We start from the raw sequence: 27,340 nt of genomic DNA, 5'->3' as shown, positions 1-27,340 counted from the left end.
CCAGCTCTGAGTGAGGAAGATCACCTGAGTCTAGGAGTTCCATACTCGCCTAGGAAGTAAAATGATATTGCCTCAAAACAAGCAAGCAAGCAAACAAAAACCAACGAAGGTAACAGTCAGTGACCTACAGGGCACAAGGGATATAGTATAAGTTTAAAAGGAACTGAGGGTGTGACCTCCATCTTTGAGAGATCTAACATGGCTGGATGTTGAGACTGGCATGTTGACACCTGTAATCTTGCCAAGGTGGGAGGGGGGGTCACTCTGGAGATGGGCTTGTAGCATTTCCTACAGCATGGCAGGGTCTACCCATAAGCCCTGTGGACACATGGAGAAACAAAGAAAGGATTGGGAGCATTTTGAGACCACTCATGGGAGTAGATACAATAAAAGGACATCTACAACTTTCTAAAGAATATGGAGGTCTGGCAATATACTGGGTGTAGGGAAAGGAAGGAGGGAACCTGGGAGCCATGGAGGCCTTTAGTCTTGGGGGACCATCAGGTGGAGGAAGCTCTCTGTCAGAGACACAGCCTTGACAAGAGGGTGGGGGGACACCAGTCTAAGCAGACAGTAGGACAGCCCATCGGCAGCCGGAAATGCACATCTGGAGATGCACATCTGGATGTCATCTGTGTAGGAGTGAGAGGTAGGGGAAGAAGAGCCTATGGGCCCAGGAGGAAAGGGTGGGGGTGAAAGGTTGGGGGCAGCTGGGGAGGGGAAGGGAATTAGGAAACAGAACCCAAGGATTGCAAAGCATGTGCCCACCACACCAGGGGGCTCTGCAGTCAGAAAGGACACCTTCCCTCCAGGCAGATGCAGTACCAGACTGGTAGACAGGGCTTGTAGGTATGGACACAAGTCTAAGCAGACAGAAGGACATCCCACAATGTAGGGTGGGTTACATGCTCACTCGTTCCTCTCAAGTCAGCAGCCTGCCCGCTGCCCTGTGAGGGCTCTGAAGCTGCCGAAAGGAGCGGAGGAGGATTCAGGAAACCAGGAAGGAGGCTGGCTTGTCGAGAGCTCCAGAGTGGAAGATGAGTACAGCGGAGTGAGAAGTGACTTGGTAAACGCTGGAGTGAGGCGGTGAGAGCATTTCAGCTCTGAATCAGTCGCCGAGAGGCAGGCCGGACCTAGGGGAGGGACCCTAGCTAGATAGGTGCCTGCCTCCTATACGGTGTGAGCTAGAGAAGAAGCTGCATATCTCCAAGCCTCAGTTTACCAACTTATACAGGGGCTGTACACAATGTTCAGCCCCCATACATTGACTTCCATTAACTACCTCAGGATTTACTACTTCATGTGGTCCTGAATATCAAGTGTTCATCTGAAGGCTGCTGGTAGAAGACTGACTTCCAGGCAGCTAGGGTGAAGGTCTTAAGCCCACTCCCACAGTGACACACCTACTCCAACAAGGCCACATCTCCTAATAGTGCCACTCCCTGGCCCAAGCATATTCAAACCATCACAAGCCCTGATGCGCCTCAAATACTGTGTGTGTAGCTCAGGGTTGGTATTGAACTGTCAGCACTCCTCTTGTGTCATCCCCCATGGTACTGGGGTGACAGACATGACCACCATGCCTATCCTGTGCACTTGCGGTCTGGATGGAATTTCAAGGATGTCGCTGGAGGCGTTAGAGTAAATCCCCATAGTCGAAGGACTTCATACGCAATGCTTTCCCATTCTCCCCAGGGTTACTCTGGAGCAACACTTCACACCCCATGGGTTGCTACCCCTTTGGGGTTGAAGGACCCCTTCACAGAGGTCACAAAAGACCACCTTGCATATGATATATTTACATCACAATTCATAACCATAGCAAAGTCACAGTTATGGAGTCGCGATGGAATCTATGGTTGGGGGTCAGCACAACATGAGGAGCTGTATTAAGGGGTCGTGGCCTTAGGGAGGTTGAGAACCACAGCTCTAGAGGAAACAACGGTGGATATCAAGTGCACTGACTGCACTGGTGAGGAGCCCACTGGAACTTTCTACCCTCCACTAGGATGCTACTAATTAAGTTTTAATTCTACTTGCATTTGCCTTGTATGGAAAAGGGGGAGTGGGGAGAAAGAGAAATTCACTGGAGATTCACCATCTCCTTTCCTGCCAGGAACCTGTCACTGAAGCATGTCCTGCTCTGCCAGGCCTTGCCTTTACTTTTCATTCATGCTCCAATGATTTCCACACGTAGTTCAAGAAAAATGGTTGACCGAGAGTCTCTTTTTTCTCCCTTCTTCTTTTTTTAAATTTCCCCACACCTAAATCCCCAATTCTCTCTGTTCGGAGTGGTGCACACTCCAGGGCAGCTGACTGAGCAGTCCCAGACAGCCAGTTTTAGAAGCATCCCCTGCAGCGACAGCCACATCTGTACGAACATCCCTGCTCGCTCTCCACCCTCCATTCCAAGCAAGCTGGCCCTCATCTCCTCAGGCTTCCCCAGCCAGGAACCAATTAGCGTTCATTCTTCGGAATTCTCAGTGGAATGCAGAGTTCATTGTTCTGATTTGGTGGGAGGAAGGAGAAAGATGGGAAAAACCAAGAGCCATCTTGCTCTCTGGTTAGTCTAGTCAAGCGGATCTGGGGGGTAGCTGTGGCAAAAGCATCACTTCCTTGATTAGGGAGTAGTGTGCTCCACTGCTCAGCCCTACCTGCAGCTTAATTCTCCCATCCCGGTTTGCACATGGCTCCTTGTCATAGTCTCTATTCTATTGCTTTGACTAGACATCATGACCAAGGCAACTCTTACGAAAGAAAACATATAGCTGGGGGTTCACTTACACTTTCAGAGGTTTAGTCCACTATCATCACGGCAGGGAGCATGGTGGCAGGCACGCATGGTGCTGGGGAAGTAACTGAGTACTACATTTTGGGTTGCAAGCAGGTAGAGACACTCTGGGTTGGGCATAGGTTTTTGAAGCCCACCCTCAGTGACACACTCCCTCGGACAAAGACCACACCTCTTAATCCTTCTAATCCTTTCAAATAGTGCCATTCCTTCCCGACTAAATCTCCCCATAAACTAAATGTTTATGGGGGTTATTCTAATTCAAACCACCACAGTTACCTACTCTGAAGAGAAGCCATTGTCCTGCAAATTGGTTCCCATGACCTTTCACAGGCTGGCTGCCTGACTCTCATCTACCAGCACTTACTCAGACACATTAACAAGTGCACAGCACATGGTCTTTTCCTCTCTTATGTGACACCACTGGTAAATGAGGCCTTGCTACCCTTGGTCTTATCACCAGGGATGCTCTTCCTTTTAGACTCCTTGACTGCACAAAGTAGGGGGAGGGACCTGTGAGTACTGTAAGTGGCCAGGACAGATTAAAGGCACATAGACTAAAGTCCTAGGCTCCTGAGGTATTTCATGTTGAAAGTGTCAGTGCTATGAGATATCGCTGGATGCTTCATTAACCTTCAGATGGACAGAGAATGTCCGATAAGACCAGCTTAAAAAAACACCATCGCCATGTGGGAAGTCTGCTTTACTGTCTGCTGGTCCAAACTCTTCTTATCTTTCAACGTTTAGTTCAGGCTACGTGACTTCACCCTCAATGAGACTTTCTTTCTGATTGGTAAGTCATGGTGACAGAACCAACTCCTCGAGGGCCCAAAGACCCCACTCCTCTCCACCAGACCATCAACATTCAGCCTGAAGTTTTACCAATCTGGGATTGTCTGAGACCCACAAAAGACACAGCGTGTGTCTCGATGGGCACACACAAACCAATAGGCAGCTTGCGAGGCAATGGGAGTCGGAAAGCGCTTTCGGCCATGTCTTTTGCCTATAATGGATGTAGGCTGTAGGGGAGCCATGCTGAATGGTTAAGAAAGGAGAGAAAGAACATGGCGGAAGTCAGGTGGGGCTGCAGGGGATACAGTCAGGCTGACGCCACAGTGGCCTCGTCACCAGAGAAGCAGAGGCAAAGAGGAGCAAGTGAGATCAGGCAGGAGACACAGTGCCGTGACTTGTCACTGGCACAGCTGCTTGGTGACCTCTTTCTGTGGACCCTGTCCCTTCATTATCCTAGAACTTAGACCTTGTGGAGGTCTGAATATGCTTGGCCTATGAGAAGTGGCACTTTCGGGAGGTGTGGCCTTGTTGTAATAGGTATGGCCTCGTGGGAGGAAGTGTGTCACTGTGTCGGTGGGCTCTGAAGGCTTTGCCTAGTATGGAAGTGATCCTTCTCCTAGCTGTCTGCAGATGACAGTCTCCTTCTGGACTCCTTCGAATCAAGATGTAGAACTCTCGCCTCCTCCAGCACCATGCCTGCCTGGATGCTGCCATGCTTGAGGTTAATGGACTGAACCTTCGAAACTAGAAGCCAGTCCCAGTTAAGTGTTGTCCTTTGTAAGAGTTGCCTTGGTCATGGTGTCTCTTCACAGCAATGGAAACCCTATGAGAAACCTGAAATAAGACTTGCCTTGCACTGTTCCTTCTTTATTGGCAGGACATTTGGGTCTCCTGCCTATGGTAGAACGTTTGAGGCTTGGCTCCTGGCACTCCCCTCTGGCTCATGTGCTATCCTGGCAATGGGCTGGAATTTACTGGAAAGAGAATTGGGAGAAAGGGCCCATACTTAGCTGGACCTATGTAGGGTGCTTTCCCTGGGAAAGGGTATGGTCAACGGGATTGTGATGCCAACTGAGACTGACCTCATCTGTCAGTGGCATGGGCTGGGGCTAACAGGATGACGGGGAGGTCAGCTATGATGGACAAGGAGACCTGGTATAGTCAGGCGGCATGGGTCTCCAGTCCAAAAATGGGGGGTTAGCGGGGAGGCAGTAGAGACAGAGCCTTGGGAATCTTTCGGGGCCGTGTGACTGCAAAACAGCTGTCAAGATTACAAACATTTTTTTCCTAGTCTAAAAGTGCTGAAGGGGTTAAACCTCAGAAACTCCCAACTAAATGAAGCCTCCATATGTGTGTGGCTCAGTAGGGTTCTAGGAGAAGCAGACAGATGTAATTAGAAGTGCTCAGACACTGTGTTGCCATGGAAACTGCTGGCCAGGAGAAACCTGGAGTCCCAGGAATAGGCTTCCAGGGAGCTGCCTGAGGCAGGTGGTACCCCCCTCTCCAGCCTGCCTGTTTCCAGGCTCCTGGGTCCTCCTGCTCCCTCTCCCACCTCTCAGTGATGCCAAATGGAAACCAATGGTTCCCTTCAGCGGCAAGGAAGGAAGGGTAAGTTGTTAGAACAAAGTTCTCTGTGCTGTCCGATTTTGCATCTGAGGCCGAGGGCCAGGAAGGGAGACCTCGAGCTCCATTTCTGTTTTATTACATAGCCAGCAATTCTGGGAGAATCCGTGTTACAGGACGAGCGGGAAAGTGTCTGTGGATGGGGCTTGCATGGACCTATCTTATCCACTGAAACAACTGAAGGTGAAGGACTTTTCACACAGCTCCAGGCAGACGCAGCAGGCGCAAACTATGACCGCAATCACGTTGATGATGAGGTCTGGGGCTAGGGAGTTATTTTATAGAGTAGGAACTCTAACCTGATGTTTGAGGGTTCCCCAAAACCCAGCTACAGATCTGGGAACTAGATTTCAATGGGACACATAGATACTAAAACCCAAATGGAATTTTTTTTATGAACTTAGAAACAGCGAGGACTCTAAGAAATTACTACTCAGGGCATGGGCTGCCTCTTGCAGTCCCTGCTTCAATGGTCATAGGATTCTTAGAGGTCCTGCTACTGGGATGCTGGGAGACTCGGGTGAGGGACCACCTATGCTGGGAAACTGGGGCAAAGTGGCTGCTTACCCTTCTAGATGTTATTGTTATAAATCTTCTCTCTTGCTTCTCTAAAAAGGTCATTTCATACATTGTCACCGAAGGAAGATGGTGCTTGAGAACTGCTTCTTGGTGATAAAGTTGTCAGTCGTTAATCATTTCCAGCAGGAGAGCTTAATAAATCTCTCCTGAAGAGGGGACATTTCTTGGGGGTATATTTTTGTATGGTCCTTAACTAAAAGCAATGGTTCTGGGATACTGTGGTTAGGAAGTACAGGGAAAGGTCAGAGTCCCCCAAGAGACCAGCGGACATGACTGTACTTTAGGCATAATAAACGCAGACTAGGAGCATCTGGCCCAGCCACAGGCCCAGTTAGAAAACTGTAGGATAGTTAGAGGGTGGGGCCCACCCAGGATGCAGCTTCTAGTATTTCCCCAGATGCTGGCAACCCCAGCCATTCATCTCGTAGGGGTTTGTGACAGTTACTGCACGCTGGTGGTGACCCCGATCTCTACTCTGGCTTTAGACTGCAAACCACTGAGCTAACATTCTCATTTACCCATACTTATGCCCAGACTTTCAGACTAGAAAAGTGGGATCCGGATCTCTGACAAGTTTGGGACCACCCCAAGATTTCTGCGGTAACAAGGGATGCTTAGGACTTACTTACCAGGACCAATGTTTAACTACTGGTTTCTCCCTGCTTTGCCAGGTGGGAGGATCTGGCATTCCCAGGGTTTTATCAATTAGGTTTAGAGAAATATCAATCTTTCAATAACAAATTAAGAGCTACATAAAACCAGTTCCGGTGGAGGAAGGTAAACACAAATTAACCTTTGAGCAGTCCTTCTTGCTGTTGAAGGGGAAATGAGTAGACTCCATTTCAAAGACGGTAAAGAAACAGGACAAATAATCTAACAGTAAAACAACACAGAGACAGACAGACAGACAGACAGACATGCACACACACATCCTTTCTCCCTCAAACCACACCATGTCCATGTGCTGTAGACTTGGAGGAGGAGGAGGAGGAGGAGGAAGAGGAGGAAGAGGAGGAGGAGGAGGAGGAGGAGGAGGAGGAGGAGGAGAAGGTGGTGGTGGTACAGCCCATGTAGATTAGGTTTGGAGTGAACACACACGTGGGGTTTCAAGCGACAGAAACAGTGTGATCTGATCATACTGATTCAAGACTGCACAGCCAGTACAATCTATGGCTAAGTGACACTGTAGCTCAAATCTGAAATGTCCTCCCACCCCAGGCTTGTGAGTTAAGTATTTTGAATTTGGCTCATGGCACTGTTTTGATGGCTATGGATTCCTTATGAGGTAGGGAAGGTCTGGCTAGGAAATAGGTCACTAGGGGAAAAGGCCTTTTAGATTAGACCATCCCTGGTTTCCTCTTATTGTCTCTGCTTCTTGGTTGGTGGGTGTGAGGAGGAGATCCGGGAACAAGTCCCCAGCACCAGGGACTTGGCCACTCCAGTCACTGTACCTTCCTTGCTATAATGGACTGAACTCTTTCTGAAAGTGCGGGCCAAAGCAAGCCTCTCCTCCTGAGGTTGCTGCTGGAATGGTCTAACTTGTCAGGTATGTTTGCTCACAGAGAAGCAAGCAACATAACTGACAGTCTGCATGAGGAACATAGAGTACCAGTCTAGGCTTCTATTAATTTAATACTAGCCACTTTCCTAAAAAGCCAAAAGGAACGCTTTGCAAAAACACAAATAAAACCTAAAAATTTACCGCAAGCTGTATTTCCCAAATGTTACCGTCTCGACACGTAACCAGCATTACTAAGAAATCTTACATATTTTTCATACAAACTTTTAACTTAATTATATATATTTAAATACACTTATTAATTTCCTTTGTCTGACAACGTCATACATGATCATAATGCACCCCTTTGTCTCTCTTATCATCCCCCCACTCCCAACCAGAATTCATTAACACTCCCAGTTTCTTTAAGTTCCTTTTGTGTATATTCATGTCTTTTTATTTTGTTTCATGACCCACTGAGCTAATTCAGGGTGAGCTGCGTGGCCATGAGTTTGGAATTGTCTATTGGAGCCTGGTTGGATCATGGGTTCATCACTGAAGACAATGAATTCCCCTCCCCCAGGATCTACCGTTTTAGCAGGAAGAGAAAGAACCCCTCCACCATCCAGGAATGACTACTGACAGACCTAGTCTTGTGCGGGCCCAGTGGAGGCAAACTCAGCTGCTGTGAGATCAGGATTGTAATGGTTGCATCACGCCCAGAAGATCGTATGTTGCAGCCTCTATCGCTACCCGGAACTCCTACAGTCTTTCTGTCTCCTCCTCTACCGCGTTTCCTGAGACGCACTGAGGACTCGGCTGCCACGTTTTCTAAGAACTCAGAGCAACCATGGATCTCTGCAGTCAGCGCCCTTCACCACGAACAGATGACCGTCTGACTAAAGCGGAAAGCAGTGTCTGCCTACGTTTATAAACGAGTATTTCTAAAATAGTTTGGGGTGCAAATTTAGCCACGCAATAGTAAGTTATCATCTAGGGCCTAAGACCTCCTCAGCCATGGATTTCTACCAGAATTACAGTGCCAAGCATGAGTTCCCGTCTGTGAAGCACCAGGGGGTGGGGGGCTGGGGGATGGGGGGCATTTTGTCTGGCTGGCTGGCATTGAGGTTTGTTGTGGGAGTCAGAGCTGGCTAAGACCACGGATACCTGGAGCCCGCCGCAGAGTGATTTTTTTGAAAGCTAGTCAGATGAAGGCAGTTTCCACCTTAGGTCACTTCGCTTTCTCTTTCTCTTGCAACCAAGGCCTGTGGCACCTTTAGCGACAGGTGGGCGACTCAGTTGGATGGCAGGAGAGTTTTCTTGGCAGCTCCTGGGCCCTCCTGATGAACTACTCATAACTCATAAGAAGATAATTGGTATTTCTTACCTGAACTGACTACATTCAAGTAGTTATAGCTACTTGGTGGCTAGTGAAGCTATTCATATAAATATCACAGCTCTCGATAGCTAGTGCTCGGTTCTGATCTTACTGAATCAGAGGAGAAGTTTCAGGGGAGGGGGCAGAAAGACTATAATATAGCTTAGAATGCTCTAGAAATATATATGAATATATAATGTATATATACATATACATACATACATATACATACACATACACACTCTATCTGAAGTCCACAGATAATGAAAGCATATAGGCAAGGCAGTGACTGACCTCGTCTAGGAACAAGCTATGAAAACAATGAACACCTAGACTTTGCAGCGGGCAGGTATCACGAGCACAGAAACCTCACTTTGGCTCTGCTTCCAGCGTCTAAGGCCCAGGCACTCCAGCGTTATGGTTTCCTCTCTAAGAAAAGTGCTGGGTCCAGGGAGAGAACACAGCAGGCAAAGGAGCTTGCTGCGAAGCCCAATGTCCTGACTTTAATCCCTGAGCCCACACTGGGGAAGGAGAAACTCGACCAACAACTTGTCTTCTGGCCCCCACAACCCAGTCTTTCCCACATAAGGAGATGAAAATGTACTTTAAAGAAAGGTTTGTTATTTCCCATGTTTGGACTGAGCAGCTCAGCTCACAAAAGGATCACATAAGTAAAAAGGGCTTTCCTACTTGGCGCTTTCACAGACAATGAGGCCGGTATAGCTTGTCAAAACTTCTCCTCCTCATTTTTTTTTTTTTTGATTAGATTCTTTTGTGTTCTCTCTCTCTCTTTCTTTTTATTTATTTATTTTAAGTGTATGAATACACTGTCACTGTCTTTACACACGCCAGAGGAAGTCAAATCTCATTACAGATGGTTGTGAACCACCATGTGGTTGCTGGGAATTGAACTCAGGAACTCTGGAAGTCAGTGCTCTTAACCACTGAGCCATCTCTCCAGACCGCCTCTCTCTCTCTCCCTCCCTCCCTCTACCCCCCTTCCCCTACCTACACACACACACACACACACACACACACACACACACACACACACACACTGCTGTCAGTGTTTTGACACTAAACTGTTGAACACACACACGTTTTATTATTGAAACACTTCTTCCTTGCACTGTTCTCTCAGGGCAGCTGGGAAGAAAGAGCCACCAGATCTACAGACCAGGTCCCAGCTGACAGGAGGCCTAAGGAGTGATTGGGAGGTATTTAGTCCCATTGCACTAAGACCTATTTGGGGGGGGGGCGGCTAGGGAGTAAAATCCCTCAGGCTGTATCAACAATGCACGAAATCTTCCTTTTCTGTCCAAAAGGGGTAACAGAAACTACTCGTTTAAGCTGTTATGGCCAGATCCGCATTTATGGAACAAGAATATCTCAAGTACCATAAAACAGGACAGTTCCTAAAACCACCACCCTTGGTTTTAAATGGGCTGACACTGGAGAAATGCCACCTGTTTAACTGCTTTTGGTTACAATAAGGGACTTCCAACTCCACTGAGGTGAGTCAGAAAAGCCCTGGTCTGAGGGTCAACTGTAAGAGAGTTTGGAAAGCCTGGTGCCAGGTCAATGGGGGTTGGGAAGTGGCCCTCCCTGCCTTCCAGGTCTCCATTCAATGCTGTTTGCTGTGTTGTGGAGTGGAACTCTTTCTGCAATAGAGGACTTTCCCCCATGAGATCTGAATGTTTTTTGCTTCTTTGTTTGGAGACCTCGCCCTACAGTGGCTGTGACACATGAACACAAGCGCAGGAAGGATTCCCCCAAGTTGGGGTCTCAGGACACAGCAGAGTCAGAAGAGAAAGAAACGGTCGGTGCGGGCTACGGGAAAAAAAATCACCAAGGGTGTAATGCTTAATTACATAGTTCTGGGGCTATTCGCTTCCTCTGGGAATGGTGCCCACTTCTAGCAGAATTGCTGAGCATGGAAGTTAAAGGACAAAAATATTTAAGACTCAGATAGCCTCTGCTAAAAATTTCAAGTTCTTTAGGGCCTGAAAGGATCGGAAATCAGGTGCCTGATTGAGCGAAGTCAGCATTGCTAGGATGATCAAGGCTAAACGAAGTGTGGACTGGCAGGTGTTGTGGACCACTGTCCTCGGCACAGGAGCCGTCTGCAGACTCTGGCATAGATGGTGATGCTGGGACACAAAAGAAAAGGCGGGGGCACCACATTGCATAGGACCGCAGCCTCACTTAAGGGTTCAGCCAGTGGATAATTCAACAAGCATCATTTAACAGACGCAGTTCTAGGAGCCGGGGAACCGTTGGGGCATGAACAGACAAAGGCCCTGTTTCTAAGGAGTTTGCATTCTAGAATGGTTGTTAGTAAACAAAAGCGAGTCCACTTCACACCGTGATGCTGGAGGGAGACAGGTACGGGTTATGGAAGGCTGAGAGAGAAGGGGTTATTACTGGGGATGGTTGGTAACAACCGAGATGAAAACAGAAGTGTGGACGTTAGTTCACTCAAAGGGAAGCAAAGTGCAAAGCAGGATGGGACTTGTTATGCTCCCAGAATGGGGAAAAGGCCAATGTGACTGCAGTACAGTGCATAACAGGAAGACAGAGGCCAGGGCCCAGAGCCACTGAGGAGATAGCCCAGTAAGGGACAGCGGAGAGCACTGCACAGAGTGTGTAGACAGGGCTTGTATGAATGGACAGACAGATGGCCAGAAGATACACAGAAAACAACTAGAACATCTTAGGCTGCTTCTGTCGTAACGCAGACACAGTATGATGGTGGCTTAGACTGCCGTGCTGACCACGGAGACAGAGGAGCGTCCAGACAGGCGATAGACGCATTCTGACAGCAGAGCCTGCAGTAGAATTTGCTAAGAGCATGGAGAATGGGTAGTGGAAGAGAAAACCAGAAAAAAACAGATGTGGTAGCATACACAGTTAATCCCAGCACTTGGGTGGGGTTTAGATTAGCCTGGTCTACCTAGTGCAATCAGGTCCCTGAGAGCCCCACTTTTAATTCTGAGAAAAAGTACTTAATTCTTGAGTACTTTTGCTTGATACCCCAGATATCCAGAGGTAGGTATGGAAAGAACCATGCTGATGCATACACCCAAGTCGCTCCCAGGAGACTCTTCTCTTGGACTAGCAGAGGGCTCCAGATAGGTCTGTGAAATGGGTACACCGAGACCCAGGGTTGGCTAGAGACAGACTCTGCTTACACAAAGTTGCCTGGATGAGTAATTAGAACATTAGCCTTGAAATATGCATGACAGCTGGGCTCACAAATAATCCCAGCGTTTGAAAGCTGAGGCTGGAGGATTGCCTGTGAGTTTGAGGCCAGCCCGGGCTATAGATTGAATATATACATTTCTAGGATGAGAATCACCTTGGAATAGTTCATGGTTTGGATACTCTCATCTCAGCCTTAGAAAGCCTTAATCTTTGTGTCTCCCTTAAAGGGAAGGTTATAGCGTTCTAAATATGGCTACTGTCACATCCGAGGCCACAGACTGGTAGTCTCGAGCTATAATTGTATTCAGTTACCTGGGAGACAAACACACTCATACTACACACACACACACACACACACACACACACACACACACATACACACTACATATAAGCACATGCAATACACACTCACCACATACAAAGACTACAAACTCATACTACAAACACACACTACAAATACACACACACACACACACTTAACTACAAACACACACACACACACACACACACACACACAACTACAAACGCACAGACACATAGTCAACAAGCCAGCTACACAGAAAGCAATCCCCACCCCATTCCCCAGCAGAAAGAAGACATTTTCTATAATTCAAAACCAGCCACCTGGGAATGAGGTCTTTAGATCCCAGGTCACTGTAAGGTGAGTAAGCACGAACCCTAAATGCCAATGCCACTTACACTGAGCAAAATGTCAACATCACCTGTAAAAATAGCCCAGTCAGGCAGGGAATCGGCCTGTGAGGAGAGCAGGCTCCTAATTAAACCACCATTCAGCGGAACAACTTGACCAAGACATGGGGAGCCTTCTGTTTGGTTAGACGTCAAGGGATTCTGAGGGAAATGCAGTGTCCTGAGCTATAAAATGACCGAATCAGTTCAAAATCCTCAAATATTAGTTGTTCTTATAGGATTCTGTATCACGACTGTGGATTTTGGGGGTATTTTTTTTAAAATGCCTAAAACATCAAAGCCATAAATGAACAAACAAACAAAAGTTCCATATCTCATACAGAGCAAATTATTCATGTCTTTAGTAGGAAATAAACTTTTTTCCTGGTTGTATTTCTAGGAGAAGGCGGCTTACTTTATAATCTTCCTGAAAGGAATATGGCCTTCAAAAAATTAGGACACTTTATTAAGAAATAAGGGGCTGGGGGTTGGGATTTAGCTCAGTGGTAGAGCGCTTGCCTAGGAGCGCAAGGCCCTGGGTTCAGGTCCCCAGCTCGGGAAAAAAAAAAAAAAAAAAAAAAAAAAAAAATAAGGGGCTGGAGAGAAGGCTTGGTTAAGAGTGCACACAGCTTTTACAGAAGGCAAGAGTTCAGTTCCTGGTACCCACATCAAGTAGCTCAGGACCAACTGTAATGCCAGCTCAGGGAACTGATGCCTCTGACCTACACACACACACACACACACACACACACACACACACACACACACACACACACAAAATCAATCAATCAATCAATCATAAAAGCTTTGAAAAGAAATAGGCCATGGCAACCCCCAAAATAAGCCAGGCTGGGACTCCCATCCTCAATAAACCAATCAAAAACAAGTAATAATAGAAGTAGATTTATTCAATGTGGCCACATTAGGAAAAGTGTCCCCTGCAAGTCCATCCTTGGGGTCCTAATGGTTTAAACAGGGGGTATCCTAAGGTGTGCAAAGTAGTCCAGGTAAAGGTGTGGCCCCCAGCACTGGCTCTGGACACTCCCAAAAGGTGATGTTGGAAGAGCTGTGTTAAACCTCCTTCTAGGAGACAAGCTCCCCTCTGGCAGACACCAGGCTTCAGCCTTGGCCCTTTCCCAGCATGAGCTTCCTGGGGCACTGTGGTTCTCTTGGGGTCAGTGGTTTCAACAGTCAAATAGCCCAAGGGTGGGGCAGGAGTGGGGAATGTCATCATTCCCGCCACAACAGTGCCACAGTGAGGAGTGAACTCACTACACCCCATCTTTAGTAAGCCCCCGGATGCCAGCCCCCACTCTCCTCCCTCCACCGTCCAAAAGGGAAATTGAGGAAGCCAAAGTCAACTGGTGTTCCCTCGGCTGAGTTTTTCTTGGTCTTTAGCCAACCCATGGTGCACTGCAGGAATCTTGGGCGAACAAGATCCAGACACCGACTGATGCAGAAAGAGAAAGCCCTCCCTTCAGCATAAATGCCTACCTAGGAAATCGGATTCCCTGCGTGTTTGTCAGAAGACAGGAAAGAAAGTGGCACATGAAGGGGACCAGGGGACCGGGCACATTCACATTCCAAAAATTCTTGAGACTAGAAGAGCCCGAAGTTTCTGGGGTAGCCTGGCCCCGCTCTAATTAATGGTGGAATCCTACCTACAGCACTTTGAGAAGCCCGTGCCAGCCATTTGTGCATACTTTTGCCTCTCCAACAGAAGCTTCTGTAAACCTGACCAGGCCAGCAAGAAGCCATGAAGCTCCCTGGGCCTCAAAACAGAGGCTGTCAGTAAAGGGGACTGGGGAGGGGGGAGGGGGTCTGCGCTCACCGTGAGCACATGCACTCTGCTTCACTAGATATAGCTGCCCTAGCAGTCATTCCTCCTCTACCACCCTACGGTGTAAACCATCCAATGATCCCTGGGATAGTAACCAGGAATGCCCCTGGGCTGGCTTGGAGTCCCTTACCCTCCCTCTCCAAAACCTAGTTGGCTTAGCTAACTGCAGATGTTTTGACCATTTTTGGTTAACGTGGAGTGACCGACCGACTGATTGAATGACATACGAGTTCACTAGCAGATAAGTTTCCTAATCCCCCAAACTAAGCACTGTGCCCAGGTTTGACGGTATGCAGAAGCCAAAGGGTAGATCAAGGCGGCCAATCAGAGGAAATGCCAGTGCACACTTGCCCCTCCCCGTTAGTTTCCATAGGCATCTGTTGCTGAGGAAAGTCTTACTGAGATAAGGCTGATGGCTTTGTTTCCTGAGGAGCGAAATTTAAGCCATTGTGCGTGCGTGCGCGGATGTGCAAGTGTGTGTATATGCATGTGCACAGTTGTAACCTGTGCAAGAACCGTTATTAGGAAGGACACAGACATTGCATGGCTAGCTCCCATTCATGACCAGAAGTCAGGGCAACTTAGCACCTGGCTATCTACGAGAGCCTGGGCTCAGGAGCCAGGGCTCCAAGTTCATTGGTGGGCAGAGCATCCCGGCTGGCCTTGGCTTGCTTACTAAGGTCACTCCTACAAGTCACCGGATCTCAGTGTTGATACAAAGACAAAAACCAGTGCCTGACAGAGCCACAAACACTCATTGCTGGCTCATAGAGCAGGGCTGGGGGAGGGAGGCAGGGCATTCATCAACACCTTTCAGGAGCTCCTAGATCCTGGTTATGGGCCAGGCAACATGGTGAGAGGCAAGAAGGATTCCAAACATTTTCACACACAGCTATATTGAAGCAATACTGCGTCTGAAGGGAAAAGTCGGAAGACAGTTGGTTTTGTCACGAAAATCTTTGGAGTTTGGAAGGATCTTCATTTTGCTATTGTCCTCGGTGTTTTTTTGATCCCTCCCTAAACGCCATGGGATCTGGAGTTCTGCAGCCCCCACCCCAACCCCCACCGCAGTGTTGATGCACAGTTGCCATTCGAAGTAGAAAGACCGAATGACTCATATCTGTGGAGTAATCAGGACTTGGAATTGCAGGGCACAAAGGCACCGAGGCACCACACTCTGGACTTATATGATGCATTCACTACATAAGAGGGGAACCCAGGGGCCTCCTGCCTTCCTTCACTCTGTTTTCTTGGTCCTTGGCCAGCCTCTCTTTCCCATGGCTCCCCAGAAATTGAGATACTTCTAATTAAGAGTATTTTGACGATCATAGAATGTGTGGATTTATAGGGATAGATTTTAAACTGTGGGCCACTCTCACTCTCTTTGGGGGATGAGGGGTTAAATGTTTGTCTCAGTCCGCACTTGGGGGTACCACTGGGTTTTCATTCCAGCCTTCTCTGGGCAAAGATGGAGGCTTGCTTGAAGCTAGCTCCCTCCAAGGACAGTAATCTCAGCCACGTGGCCAGCCGTAACTTCTCAGCTCAGAACCTCACGGAGCAGCCGAGTCCTGGGCAGGTTCATAATTCACTCACAGGTTTTACATCCTGGTGTGTGGGTACATGCTGGTGCCCCAAGACAACTCAGGGCGGACTTTGAGAAAAGCAGGAAATGAGCAAGGGAAGGAACCAGAGTGAGCAGTGCTGAGGGAATCGGGGCTGCAGAGCCCTACGGGCTGCTGGGAAGGCACAGTGCCAAGCAGCCGCTGCTGTCTAGACTTTAGCTGGCCTCTCCCAGTGGAGAAGTGAAGGAGGAGGGAGGAGAGCCAGGCCAGAAAGCCCGTAGCTCTTTGTTCAGCAAATGCAAACACAGGACGCAACCTCTGACAGGCTCCAGGCTGGGGGCTCGCTCTATCTAAGACATTTCGTCCCAGGGGCTGGAATCTGGCTGAAGGAAGTTCTGTTAACCCATCCATCAGCGGGGAGCTGGGGATGTGATCTTATTAGTTCCTGAGAACTCAGGAGTTCCCCCACCCAAACCGAAGTGAGTAACAGCCAAAAGATGCACACTGTGCGGGCGAAGGACCATAGTTTTAAAAACACTCCCCCCCCCCAGTTGTGATATTTTAGCTTTGTACATTCAAAGAACCAGCTTTTCACGGAGGCCCCAGGACTCTGATGAAGCTAGTTGATTAAAACGCACAGTCATAGAAATGGCAGCCACAGTCCAATAGGTTTATGACTCGGGCAATGTTCGCTTTGGGAAGCTTGTTAATCGAAGCTAGTGGGGAAAGGGGCCTTTTCTTCTGAGTGGCAGAGGGGCCCTGTGGCGGGGTGCATGGCTTGGTGAGGGCAGTGCCGGGTGGGACTGGCCCCACTGGCCCCTCAGCCAGGGATCTGTGCCCTGGACAGCCATACTTAGCAATTACGTGGGAGTTCAGAGCCAATGTGCAGTTTGGCTTTACATAGTATGGAACAGTTGTGAAGAATACGTTTCAAGGACACCGAAACTGCCTTAAAACATCTCCCAAGTCTCTGGCCATTAGCTGCCAATGTTTCCAAATAACTACAGTCGGAGAAGCAGCCGGGGCTGGGTTCAAGTGGGGGATCTCGTGGTTGGGGCCGGCAGGGCTGCAGTGTCAGCTCAGGTCCTAGAGCCACTTAGCATGGATGTGCATGGAATGGTTAGTGACTAGGACAGTGCTGAGACCATACTACAAGCAACATTGCTGGTGTGATTTCAGAGTCTGGCTTCTAGGAATCAGACACAGGGGCACGAACCACCAAACTTTGACCCTGGGATATCAAACCCTGGGTTTTACATCCCGGCTCTGCCATTGGTTAGGTAGCTGATGCGGGGTAGCTAGATAGTTTCCTCATGGTAAAATGAGCCTTATAATAGTCACTTATGGGGCTGGAGAGATGACTCAGCGGTTAAGAGCACTGACTGCCCTTCCAGAGGTGCTGAGTTCAGTTCCCAGCAACCACACAGTGGCCCACAACCATCTGTAATGGGATCCGATGCCCTTTTCTGCTGTGTCTGAAGACAGTGACAGTGTACTCACATACATAAAATAAATAAATCTTTAAAAAAATAAAACCAGACCTTATTAAAAAAATAGTCACTTATCCGTTTGTGAGGGTTAAATAGAGGCTACCTTTCTGCCTATGCTAAACTGTGGGTCCCTTTCCAAGCTCAGTTGTAACCTTCCTCTGAAGGCTTTCCTGGACCTCAGCATAGGGTAGATTCTCAGCCCTGTCCCACTGCTTCTTACACTGGATGGGGCTGAAGCCGTGACCTTCCCTGGCTACTTCTCCTACTAGACCAGTGGTTCTCCACCTTCCCAATGCTGCGGCCCTTTAATACAGTTCCTGACCACCCCCCCCCATCATAAATTATTTCATTGCCACTTCATAACTAATTTTGCTAGTGTTATGAATCTTAAAGTAAATAACTGTTTTTCAAATGGTCTTAGGCACCCTGTGAAAGGAAGGGTCATTTGGGACCCACAGTTTGAGAACTGCTACACTAGACCAAAAGCTCTGGCGAGGAGGTTTTCGTGCCCCACAGGGAGCACAAGTGTGGGAGACCATTGGCTTTCCTCTTTCTAGTTGATTTTGAGAAGAGGAATTGTTTCAGAGGAGTGACCCATGGGAGCACGTCAGGGTCTGTGAGTCTAAACTGTGTGAAGACAAGCGGGAGGTTGTAGGTTCTCTGTCAGCTCCTAACAGCTCAAGCACTTCCGGGTGATGGCCAGAAGGGGAGTGGGAAGAACGTGAGAAGAAAGGCTAGACAATAAGGATGAGGAGAAAGAGGGGGAAGGAGGCAGGCGGGAGCCCTGGCCTGGAACGGGGTGTGTGTGTGTGTGTGTGTGTGTGTGTGTGTGTGTGTGTGTGTGTGTGTGTGTGTGCGTGTGTGCGTGTGTGTGTGTGTGTGTGTGTGTGTGGGAGTGGGGGAGGGGTGTGTGAGCATGGAAGCTGAAGTCAGGCTGGGCTCCGGGTGGAGCAGTGCTCTCTTAACAGGACCCAGTGTTTTCCTTCAGAGCACCGGGTTCTGTGTCCCTGACAGTTGAGAAACACATCCCAGGACCTCTTTATCCCAACTATCCCATTGCTCCACACTGTCATTGTCACTCTGAGTAACAGAAGTGCTCTGTAATAGGGTCTATGTAGAAGACAGACCACGGGGGCCAGGCAGTGAGGCACCAGCCTGTCATCTCAGCAGCGGGGATGCAGAGGCAGAAGCGTTACAACGTCACGGCCAGCCTGAGGCACACAGCAAGATCCTACCACAAGGGTTAGGGGAGATGCTCAGCGGTGGAGGTCATGGCTAGGCTGGGCTAGGCCTAGGGTTCCATGCTTTAGTGTAACTAAAAACAGATGAACAGGTAAATAAAAGACTTGGAGATACCTGGGTCAAGGACAGGGGACAATGAAGGGGGAGATGTGGGGAACCTCAGAATGACAAGAAAAACGGGAAAACACCAGAGCCCAGAAGAGACACCCTTTCAGATAAAGTTCTGTACAAGATGCTGCCACAGCTGCCACGCTGACAGAGAAGACATCAGTAGGCAGAAACGATCCCAGCTGTCCAGGAGCAGCCCCTGGAAGTCCGGGTGGGCAGGGGCCTCGAATCTCACTGCTGCCTCTCAGAATTTTCTAAACCAGATGCAAGGGTGAGGACGGCTGCTCATTCCCGGTGTCCCCAATGGTCAGAGCCATTTGGGCTGTATATGGTGACAAGGCGGGCAGTGTCTCCAGGAAAAGATCTGTACGGTCCTATTAGTCTCATGCTGCCGCTAATGGAAGGAAGTGTGCAAAGTGACTGATATCACACCCCAGTAAGAGCCATGAGGTAATGCCTGAGGCGACTGCAGATTAATAAGTCATATTTATTAAGTATCGAGAGGGATATGTGAAAGACTGGGGGAAGACATTTTTTTCTTCCTCAGACAAGGAACTTTAATCTTGAAAACAAGAAAGAAGCAAAGAGCCACTTTCCCTACATGGAGTCAAAGATTCCATCTCACGCGCTCACATACACACACATGCACACATGCATGAGCCTACAACACAACATAGCTTTTGCCCTATGTCCCACAGTTCACCTGACAATGGCCCGATTGGTCACAAATCGTGCCTGGCACACTATCCAGAGGACATACCAGGCACCATAAATTTAGACTTTATCCTGGGGATAGTGTAATAGTGATTACTTCCAAATGAGGACATAAAAAGTCCGTGAGGAGATTACACGGAAATCTTTCAAGCAAAGCAGAAAATGCGAATTTATAGGCTATATTTTGTACTGCAACTACCCAGAGAGTGTTCTATTAGCAAGTTCCTGCCAGACTCTGCGAATGCAGAAGCTGCTATTGGTGAGAGCAGCAGCTCCTCCAGTCTCAGCTAGGGCAAGGGTGCACTTCATTACAGTAACCAAGATCCGGTTCACTGCGGCATCCTCACTGATGGCCAACATGAAAGGGTTTGCTTTACCTAGATGCTTGGGCCAGAAACTGGTATATGGCTTCTCCTGAGACTTTCGACATCGGTTCCAGCAGCTCTTCTTTCTGTTGTCTATGTCAGCCACACCATCCTGAACTCTCCCATCTAATTATCCTAATTTCAGTTAAAAATTGTCAGTGCTTGCCAAACTGGATTGAGTATTCCAGCGAAATGACAAATAGCTTTCATCTCACACAGGGACTCTGACTGATTGCTAATGGCTACAAGGATTATTGTTGAATGAGATTTTTGAACCTCCTCTGAATTCCATAGGAAAGAATTCTATGATGGATTAGTCATGTCTGTCATGGGTAGGGGAAGGTAGGAATTGCATGCATGCTTTGTTCAGGCTACCTCTGTAGGCCATTTACTCTAGTGTCGGCAGGTACTTATTTTCATTGCCTATGGCGTTTATTAAGGTCATCACATACTACTGACTTGACCAGTTCTCTGGAAGACCCACTAGTTGTTGAACCTCGCCTTCCATATTCTCCTAAGGTCACCCCTGTTAGTCCTATTCATTTGATATTTCATTGTCATGATTCCTGTGACCGTTTCCTTTTACAAGAAGAATTTATCCTCCTAATGTCACTTTAAAGAAAAAGTTAATGCTGGGCTTGGGAGATGGCTCAGTGGAAAAGCACTGCCTGTGCTAATGAGAGAAATGGAATTCAGATGCCCAGACCTCTCATAAATGGTGGACAAGCATGGAGGTGTGCAGACATCACTGTACTTTGAAGGTGGAGACAGGGAACCCTTAGAGTAAGATCACTGTCTAGTCATGTCTCTGAGCTCTGGGTGTAACTGAGATTCCTTGTCTCAGTTAATAAGGTGCAGAAGGCTAGAGGAAGGCACCCAACACAAACGCATATTCACCTTGGGTCTCCACACACATTCACATACACGTCAACATTGACCCATACACACAGATCATATGTCCATACACATGAGAAAAAAAGTTAGCATTGTGTTCTCATGGGACTTGAAGCTAAGATACACTCATAAAAGTTTAGAAGATACAGAAAAGGCTGGAATAAAGACATTGAAAATTACCTCTCTGGGTAAGGTTTTCTAACACAGCCCAGAATGGTACCCATAGCTGTGTCCTCCCTTCTTCAGCTAGATGTCTGGGCAGTCCTAATGTTACAGCTCTTCTAAATAATGTGACAGGCATCATGAAGACTTTTCTTAAATATAACAATTAGCTACACATCCAAATACTTACATAACATCTAATCATAAGACTCCTGGAGAGAGTGAGTTAACCTTGTCACTTATTCATAAAAATTCATTATTGCTAAAACACGGACTAAGAATCTGCCAAATGTCACTAGACACCAAGAGACTGATTAAAAGAAAATCTCTCTTCACCAAGGAGTGATGAAATGCATGCTGGGCCAAAACCTTTCACACCCAGTTTCCACTATGTGACTTTTCTGCCTTGAACCCACAGCCTTTCCTTTCCAAGCTGCATTCTATAGATTTCATTAACAGAGCAAAATTTTGAGAGCTAGAGAGATGGCTCAGAGGTTAAGAGCACTTCTTCTTGTAGAACACCCCCAGGTTTGGTTCCCAGCATGCACATAGCAGATTATAACCATCGCTAACTCTTGTTCCAGGGAACATATACCCTTTTCTGACCTCTAAGGGGGAAAAGTACACAAGGGGTACACAGACAAACATGCAGGTAGAATGTTCATAGACATAAAATAAATAAATATTTAGAAACAAAAAGGGAATTTTCAAAATTATGGGAGGACCTATGTCAACATAACAGAAAACAAATATATTTTTGAAACTGGGTCTTACTATGTAGGTCTGGCTGGTCTAGAATTTTCTATGTTGACCAGGCTGCCCTGGTCACTTGTTAATACTGTTGGTCTAATCTACACTTCATCTGTTAGCGCTTAAAGCTCCTGACTCGCCAGTAGGGTTGCAAGGAAGCAGAGCACAGAAATCAAGCCCGGTACACCATGCTGGATTCTTCTCTGCGTGTGTGCAGAGCATTCGTGGCTTGAACCAGACAGTGCTATGCCTGAGGGAAACAGTGAAGGGAAGTTCTGTGCCCTTCATGGCTCACTCTTGGAGAAAGCATCCTTGACAAAGCCACGGGGTTTGGAATTGAGCAAGCTGGGAAGAAGTATGCATTTAACCTAGAAGGTCACTCATCATCTGACTCACAGGACTAACATACTTACGTTTCCCTACTAATATAATAGCTGGTATTATGAAGCGAATAATGCTTGTTCAAAGTCTTCTGGATGTCCAGTTATTTGGAGAGGAGAGAGAAAAAGAAACCATTCCATTTCCCATCCGTCCGTGTGGCCCCGGGGATTTACAGCTGATCTTTTATTTTTAATTCTTCCTCAGGCTTGTGCTGCTGTCTAGAGACTGCTTCTGGGCTCCTTATAGCCACCTCAGCCATAATCCCTAGAGCCACTTCCTGCTACAGCCTTTCAACTTGTTCGCCCAAGCTTCCTGTCACCCAGTTCCCTTTGACAGGAACTCTAAGGCATCCACCTTCCAAAGACATTGGAAGCCGCAGCACCTCCATCTGCCAGGTGCTTGCCCATCTGTTTTGCTACTCAGTGGTGTCCAGCTATGTGTTAACTTCTCGATTCCCAACGGCACCTTCAGAATCACAGCAAGTAGTTTATGTACAGGAGATCATTTTGCTCGCTAATGCCTACGCTTGCAAGTGCCCTGAAGCTGTAGCTGGGGGTGTGTGGGTTACCCTGTAGACTCAAGAACAATTCTATAGAATGTAGAGGTGCCCCCAACCCTTCCCAGCCTGGCAGATACTAAGCTAGTGATTAACTGCATGCCTGTGAGGAGGTGTAAATGACATTAAGCTGTGTGGCTTCCTAAGGACAAAGCCGGGACAGCCTGCTAGCATGGCATGCCTAACAGCTAAGCACAGCACATCTGTCCACGGAGCTGTTACTGCTTCTCCACACTACTGTCTCAAGAGACACATTCCCAGCTCACGGCTCAAGTTTGGATTCCTTGCTGGAATGAGTGATCTCCTCTGTAAATCTGTCCCTTGTCTATGTAATTTATGATATTGAATTTCTAGACTCAGAATGCAGAGTGAAACTAAGCTGGGAATGTGGGGCGGGGGGCACTTAGACACTTACTAAGATTGTCCTCCTGAAGCAGGCAGTTGGGCTGTGTGTCTCCTCTAGCCTGTCATAGCAGAGCGACTGAATTATACTCCTCAAGATTCCAGGGCCAAACAAACTGATACCTGGAACTCTCTATGTCACCCCTAGCCCCCAAATGCATTATTCCTAAACAACCTCGGTCATTTCAGTAGGAAGTGTGTGTAATAGAAAGGCCAGGCCAGGGGATATATATTAGTAGAGTCTTCTGCTGCTGCCCCCAACCCGAGCCTAGTTCTGTCCAACATGTGTATGTCTAGAGCCGTGCACACGTGCAGAGCTCTGAAGAGCGCATGCCCGTGTGCTCACATGGGTGGGGCATTATTCTGAAGGAGGCTGGCGGCAAGGACATCCAAGAGGTAAAGTAGAGAAACTGCCAAGGGAGGAAACAACCACAATGGTACTCTGAGGTGGCAGGCATCAGAGCATAGAAAATATGGAAACAATGTAATGCTTCCCCTTAGTGAGATTTAGTAACAGTTTATCAAACCTAACCAAATAGAACGGACACGCTAACATTAAGATCATACCGACCACCCTTACCCAAGAAGGAACAGCTATGATTCTGAAAGCTGACTCCAAAGGCCTTGGGCTTTTCAAAAAAACAACAGAATTTGTAAACCGATCAACAGCGTTTAAAAAAGTGAAATAAATCTTTGGGTTTGATAATTAAAGCAAAGAGCACCAAGAAAATTCACGTTTTCTTCTATGTCTCGTTGTTTTTGAGAGTTCGACAATATTTGCACGATTGCAGCAGATCTAAATCTTAATAAAATGGCCTCGTGCCAAAAGACCAGAAATACCATATTTGAGTGTTTGCTGAAGGTTCTTATAGTTAACAAGGGGAGAAAAATTCTACTGCAAGCATCATTAACTGCGACTATAGTATTTAAAATGTATTCCAAGTCACGTCTCCCATGGAGAGGGTTAATTTACTTTTTCATCCATGAGTAAAGATGTAGTATTTAACACGTGCATTAAAACAAGTGCTATCTGGAAGGTCAGGCAACAAAGGCTTGGTTGATTAAAAGATAATAATCCTTAATAAAGTGGAGTCCTGAAGTGTGGCGCGGCTGTGGCTCCTGTCGGTGGATTCCTCTTCACTGTGCATGTGTCCTCTTTTTCTGCACCAGCTCCCCTGGCTTTCATGCCTCAGCACCTCCCTTTGCCTCTTTCCCTGCAGGTTTTGCCTGAGAACTGAATGTTCTTCCATAGAGCTCCAGCAGGAAATTGTAGCTAGGGGCCTTACTACCTGGGGCGAGCTATTCCCTGCTGGGCAGCGGGATGGGCAGGCTGGAGTGAGGAGCAGGTTACCTCGAACTGATCCCAGACCTTGGGACCCACAGTCTTGTGCTGAGGAGACGGACCCCACACTCCTTAGCTCTGCAAACGGTTCTGTCTTTTCACAAAGTAAGTCGCAATTCCTAAGCTGGCTGTGAAATTAACCAGGACTTCACTTCATCTATCACAGAACAGCAGCTCTCTTTTAAATTGATTGATTAATTGATTTTTTTTTTTTATTTAATTTTTCAAGACCGGGTTTCTCTGTCCTGGAACTCTCTTTGTAGACCAGGCTAACCTCAAACTCACAGAGATCCACCTGCCTCTGCCTCCTGAGTGCTGAGAACAAAGGCGTGTGCCACCACTGCCTGGCTATTTTATCATCATCTTAATCTTCATTACCGGAGACAGGGTCTCACTGTGTAGTTCTAGCTGCTCTGAAACTCATTATGTAGATCAAGCTGGCCTTGAACTCACAGATCTACCTGCCTTTGCTTCCAAAGCGCTGGGATTAAAGGTGAGAGCCACTCGCTAACAGTTTTGAGGTCCATCATACAGATAGAGGAATATTCTTTAACCAGGGTTAAAACTTGGGGATATTTCCTCCAGTCAGAGAAAATGGCTGGGAGTGCCATTGAGGAGTGCCTGAAAGGTAGAGGGAGCTGGACACACACTGACCCACTTCCAGATCTAGTTACATGAACATGGACAATTTAATGAGTTTCCTTAACTCTGTAAAATGGAACTAACAAAGCCCACCTCACAGGGCTGAAAGGCTTAAAAAGAAATGGTAGAAGTAATCCTAGTGATACAAAATACTTAGTGAAGTTCTAAGTCTTCATGTTTGCAAGTGGGGTCGGGAGGTGTGCAGAGCCTGGGCTCTGGAGCCAGACGGCTTGGGTTCGAATCTTGCCCTCACTATTATAACTTATTTCGTAAGTAACATTAACTTCTCTGACTCAGTTTCCCTATGATTGTAGTAGAACCTTAATACAAGTAGTAGCTACCTAATAAATACTTGCTGCTTTTATTTCACTAGGAGTTAAAATAGTCTGTTTCTACCTCAATCAATGATGCAGTGAATTAAAGCAGTACAGTGTGTGTGCCTGTGTGTGTGTGTGTGTGTGTGTGTGTGTGTGTGTGTTTTAAAGTCCTGAAGACTGTATGCGTTGATGAATTCTGGGGTAGAGTCAAGCTGTGACACAAAGGGTGGGGCTAAGCTGTAATGTGAAAGAAAAACTTGGAGGGGCTATAAACCACCCACCAGGGAGCTATTTCTTTTGTAATGTGCATTCCATTTCTTCTCTCTCATGCGTTTTAATTCCTTCCACATTTCCTGCCACAATTATCAAATGTTTAGTTTCTGACCTCACTTTTCTGGAGACTGGAGCTCAGGGAATTTAGAATTGTTTATTTTCTGTCCATAAACCTTTGGGTTAATGGAGGGGCTTGTGCGCATAGGGTTTGTTGGTTTGTTTGTAGTGTCTCAGGAAGGTCACTGGGTTGAAAAAAAATGAAAACATGAGAGAGAGAGAGAGAGAGAGAGAGAGAGAGAGAGAGAGAGAGAGAGGCTCTGCATGTTTTAACTGGAAACCAGAGGCCCCCAAAGGGTAGAGTCACAGATTCCCACACTTGCTGAACTGAGTTTAAGGGGAAATTTGGATTGTAAAAGGGTCTTATGGGGCCCAGATAATGACAACGACAACAACAAAAATCCAGGCCATTTTACGAAGAAGAAAACGCACTTCAGGGAATCTCAACTCACTCTATGAAGGAGAAAGGACATTTCATTTTACTGTTAAAAAAAAAAAAATCTTTTAAATCTCCCCCACCAGGAAAGACTTGGAAAGAAAAGTCCATAACTATTCTCAGTTTCCTCTGAAGTGAACAGAAGAATTCGAGGCGCCTTTTTGAACTGTGCGGCTGCTCTGTCCGCCGCCTCTGCCCCTATCCGCCCAGCCTGTCCCCTCTCCCCACTCCCCAGCCTCTCTCCATATTAGGCGTGGTGGGGCTCCAGTTTATGGCCCAAACTACCTCAGAATCGAGATCTAACTTTGTTAGGCAGAATTTCTGCTCCGAGCGTACCAGAGTCTCACTCCAACGTAAGGATGGGGGACCTTCAGTCCCACCCCCAGGGAGCATCCCTGGGGCGAACTCTCGGCCGCTGGGGCGCAAACCCCGGAAACCGGTCACCTACCTCGCCGTGGACCAGGGCGATGGTCACCAGCGCGAGCGCCAGCCAGCGTTTCCACATCTGCGGAAGAGAGAAGAGGGTGAGAGTGAAGGCGCTGGGCCCCGCTCAGACCCTAGAAACTTCTTCGGGTCCCGCAGATTCGTCCCCTCCACCCAGGACCCTCGTTGCCCGCAGCGACCCGGCCTCTGCACCGCGCTCACCGTGCTCGGGTCCGGGACTCGAGAGGACACTGGGCAGGGTGGAAGCAGCGAGTTGGAGGCGAAGGTGGGAGCGTCGCCGATCACCAGGCTCCGAGGAAGTCCGACCTGGGCTCGCCGCCCCTTAAGACCCCTCCTTCCCCGCCCGCCGGCCCCCCAGCTCCTCCCCATTCTCCTCCCCTTCTGCAGCGCGGCCCCCGCGGCTCCCGCTGCGCTCCCTCCTCCTGGCCCCCGCCCGGAGCCCAGGAGCCTCCGTGCACCGCAGGCATCCCGGTCCTCTCCTAGACCCCCACCAAGAATCCTCAGATATCTCAAGAGAAGGCACGGGGTGTCCATGTCTCAGGGGTCCCTGCAACAAAGGCGGGGAAAACCGCGGAAACCCACGCCCGGGAGGGGCGCTGGCCTGCGGCGGCTGGGGTGACAGCAGGAACTAGCTGCGGACTGCAGCGGCAACCGGATGGGCTGCACAGTGGGCATCCTTGCCAGGGCTGGGACTCGAACCTGAGCACCCCAGAGCCATCCTTCTTTGCTGAAAGGGAGAGGGGAGAGTAGAGTGCGAGGGTGTTACTATAGCCCACGAAGGAAGCGGGCCCAGGAGCCCAAGATGGGC

The 27,340-nt window shown here is 48.0% G+C and overlaps 1 protein-coding gene across 1 annotated transcript in view; it reads right to left on the bottom strand.

Annotated features, from left to right (window-relative positions):
* The window catches only part of Fstl1 (follistatin like 1), a 53,266-nt gene extending 26,410 nt beyond the window's left edge, over window positions 1–26,856 (bottom strand). The window contains exons 1-2 of the mRNA XM_032900188.1: window positions 26,734–26,856; window positions 26,537–26,593 (exon numbers count right to left, since the gene is read on the bottom strand). Of these exons, the coding sequence (XP_032756079.1) occupies window positions 26,537–26,593 (57 nt within the window). The 5' untranslated portion in view covers window positions 26,734–26,856. The remainder of the gene's footprint in view (window positions 1–26,536; window positions 26,594–26,733) is intronic.
* Between the last annotated feature and the right edge of the window lie 484 nt (window positions 26,857–27,340).

The sequence above is a fragment of the Rattus rattus genome, chromosome 4, assembly GCF_011064425.1.
Source record: "Rattus rattus isolate New Zealand chromosome 4, Rrattus_CSIRO_v1, whole genome shotgun sequence".
NCBI lineage: Eukaryota > Metazoa > Chordata > Mammalia > Rodentia > Muridae > Rattus > Rattus rattus.
The sequence above is the reverse complement of the archived record's forward strand: the minus strand, read 5'-3'. Positions and strand labels throughout refer to the sequence as shown.